Source organism: Nansenia antarctica (assembly GCF_963989245.1).
Source record: "Nansenia antarctica genome assembly, chromosome: 5".
Taxonomy (NCBI): domain Eukaryota; kingdom Metazoa; phylum Chordata; class Actinopteri; order Argentiniformes; family Microstomatidae; genus Nansenia; species Nansenia antarctica.
In genome coordinates, this window is record NC_137690.1 from 62,826,305 (window position 1) to 62,827,379 (window position 1,075).

Genomic DNA, 1,075 nt, shown 5'->3' on the forward strand with positions numbered 1-1,075 from the left:
CTTCGGTAATTGAACACTTAACAATACGCGAATAGGTTTGTGGGTTACAATTGTGTTATAATTGCACATAACGAGATTCGAGTGTAAAAATACGTAGGAGTGCCTATACTTTTTGCTTAATTTCCTACACTTAGTTAAACAGCCCTCGCCTCTTCCTGCAGCTATTAACGCTGCCCGTATCAAAGATAACGGTATTGGATTCGCGTGAGACCAACAACGCAAATAGAAAGCGCGTTCCAAGCGGTTTGACATCAAGGAGTCAAATTGGTAGATAAATTGACAACTGATCATTCACTCTAAGAGGATTCAACCCCCCCAAAAAGTTTGCAACAGTTGATCATAATAATGATCTCCGTTTACCTGCTTACCTTTTCTTGTGCTCTGGTGAGTTTCTTCTGTACGTTGCTTGCCAGTTTCCCGGCGGTGACCCCTTTTCCCATCTCAGCCATTGTGCACTTCTGGAGTGTGCTACGTATCTCCAATAATAAAAATGCGCTAGATTAGGTGAAATAAGTAGTAGACAGTAACACGTCGAATGAAAAGGGGGAGGGGGGGGCGGACGGCGAGGGACTCCCCAGGCTTCGGCGCTGCGTAAAACTTGCTCTCTAGAGCGATGTGGATAGCGCGTAATTTTAATCCCGATGACAGCTTCTTAAAGGTACAAAACGTAATCTAATCTGGTGATCAACAAGATCAACAAAAATCTTATCACGTGAAAAACAATTAAAGCAAAAAAACACTTTTTGTTGTAATTGAGGAGCGCAACAATTGAACGGATTCAGTGTAGACCCGATACATTTCCTCCTTGATCCACCGCAAATTGATGGAACCTTTTGGCCCGATATGGAGCGATAGGGTTACCCCTCGGTGCGGCCATCCTCTTAAAGCGACAGTTAACGCTGTTATTATTAGCCAACACACCAACTGTTCAATGCAACTGGTGTGTGGGTGTTGTTGCTGTGAATAGTCGTATCCTGCTGATCGTCCCTTGAACGACATGAATTGATGATTCTTTATTATCATTCACCTGTATTTGTTATTCACGCATGAATTCAGTTTGTATGGCCACTGGATA

At 43.1% G+C, this 1,075-nt stretch overlaps 1 protein-coding gene across 1 annotated transcript in view; it reads right to left on the bottom strand.

Moving 5' to 3' along the window:
- The window catches only part of bin1b (bridging integrator 1b), a gene marked incomplete at both ends in the record, with an annotated part of 14,413 nt that extends 13,964 nt beyond the window's left edge, over window positions 1-449 (bottom strand). The window contains one exon of the mRNA XM_080531814.1: window positions 369-449. Coding sequence (XP_080387940.1) covers window positions 369-449 — 81 coding nt within the window. The remainder of the gene's footprint in view (window positions 1-368) is intronic.
- Window positions 450-1,075: the final 626 nt, after the last annotated feature.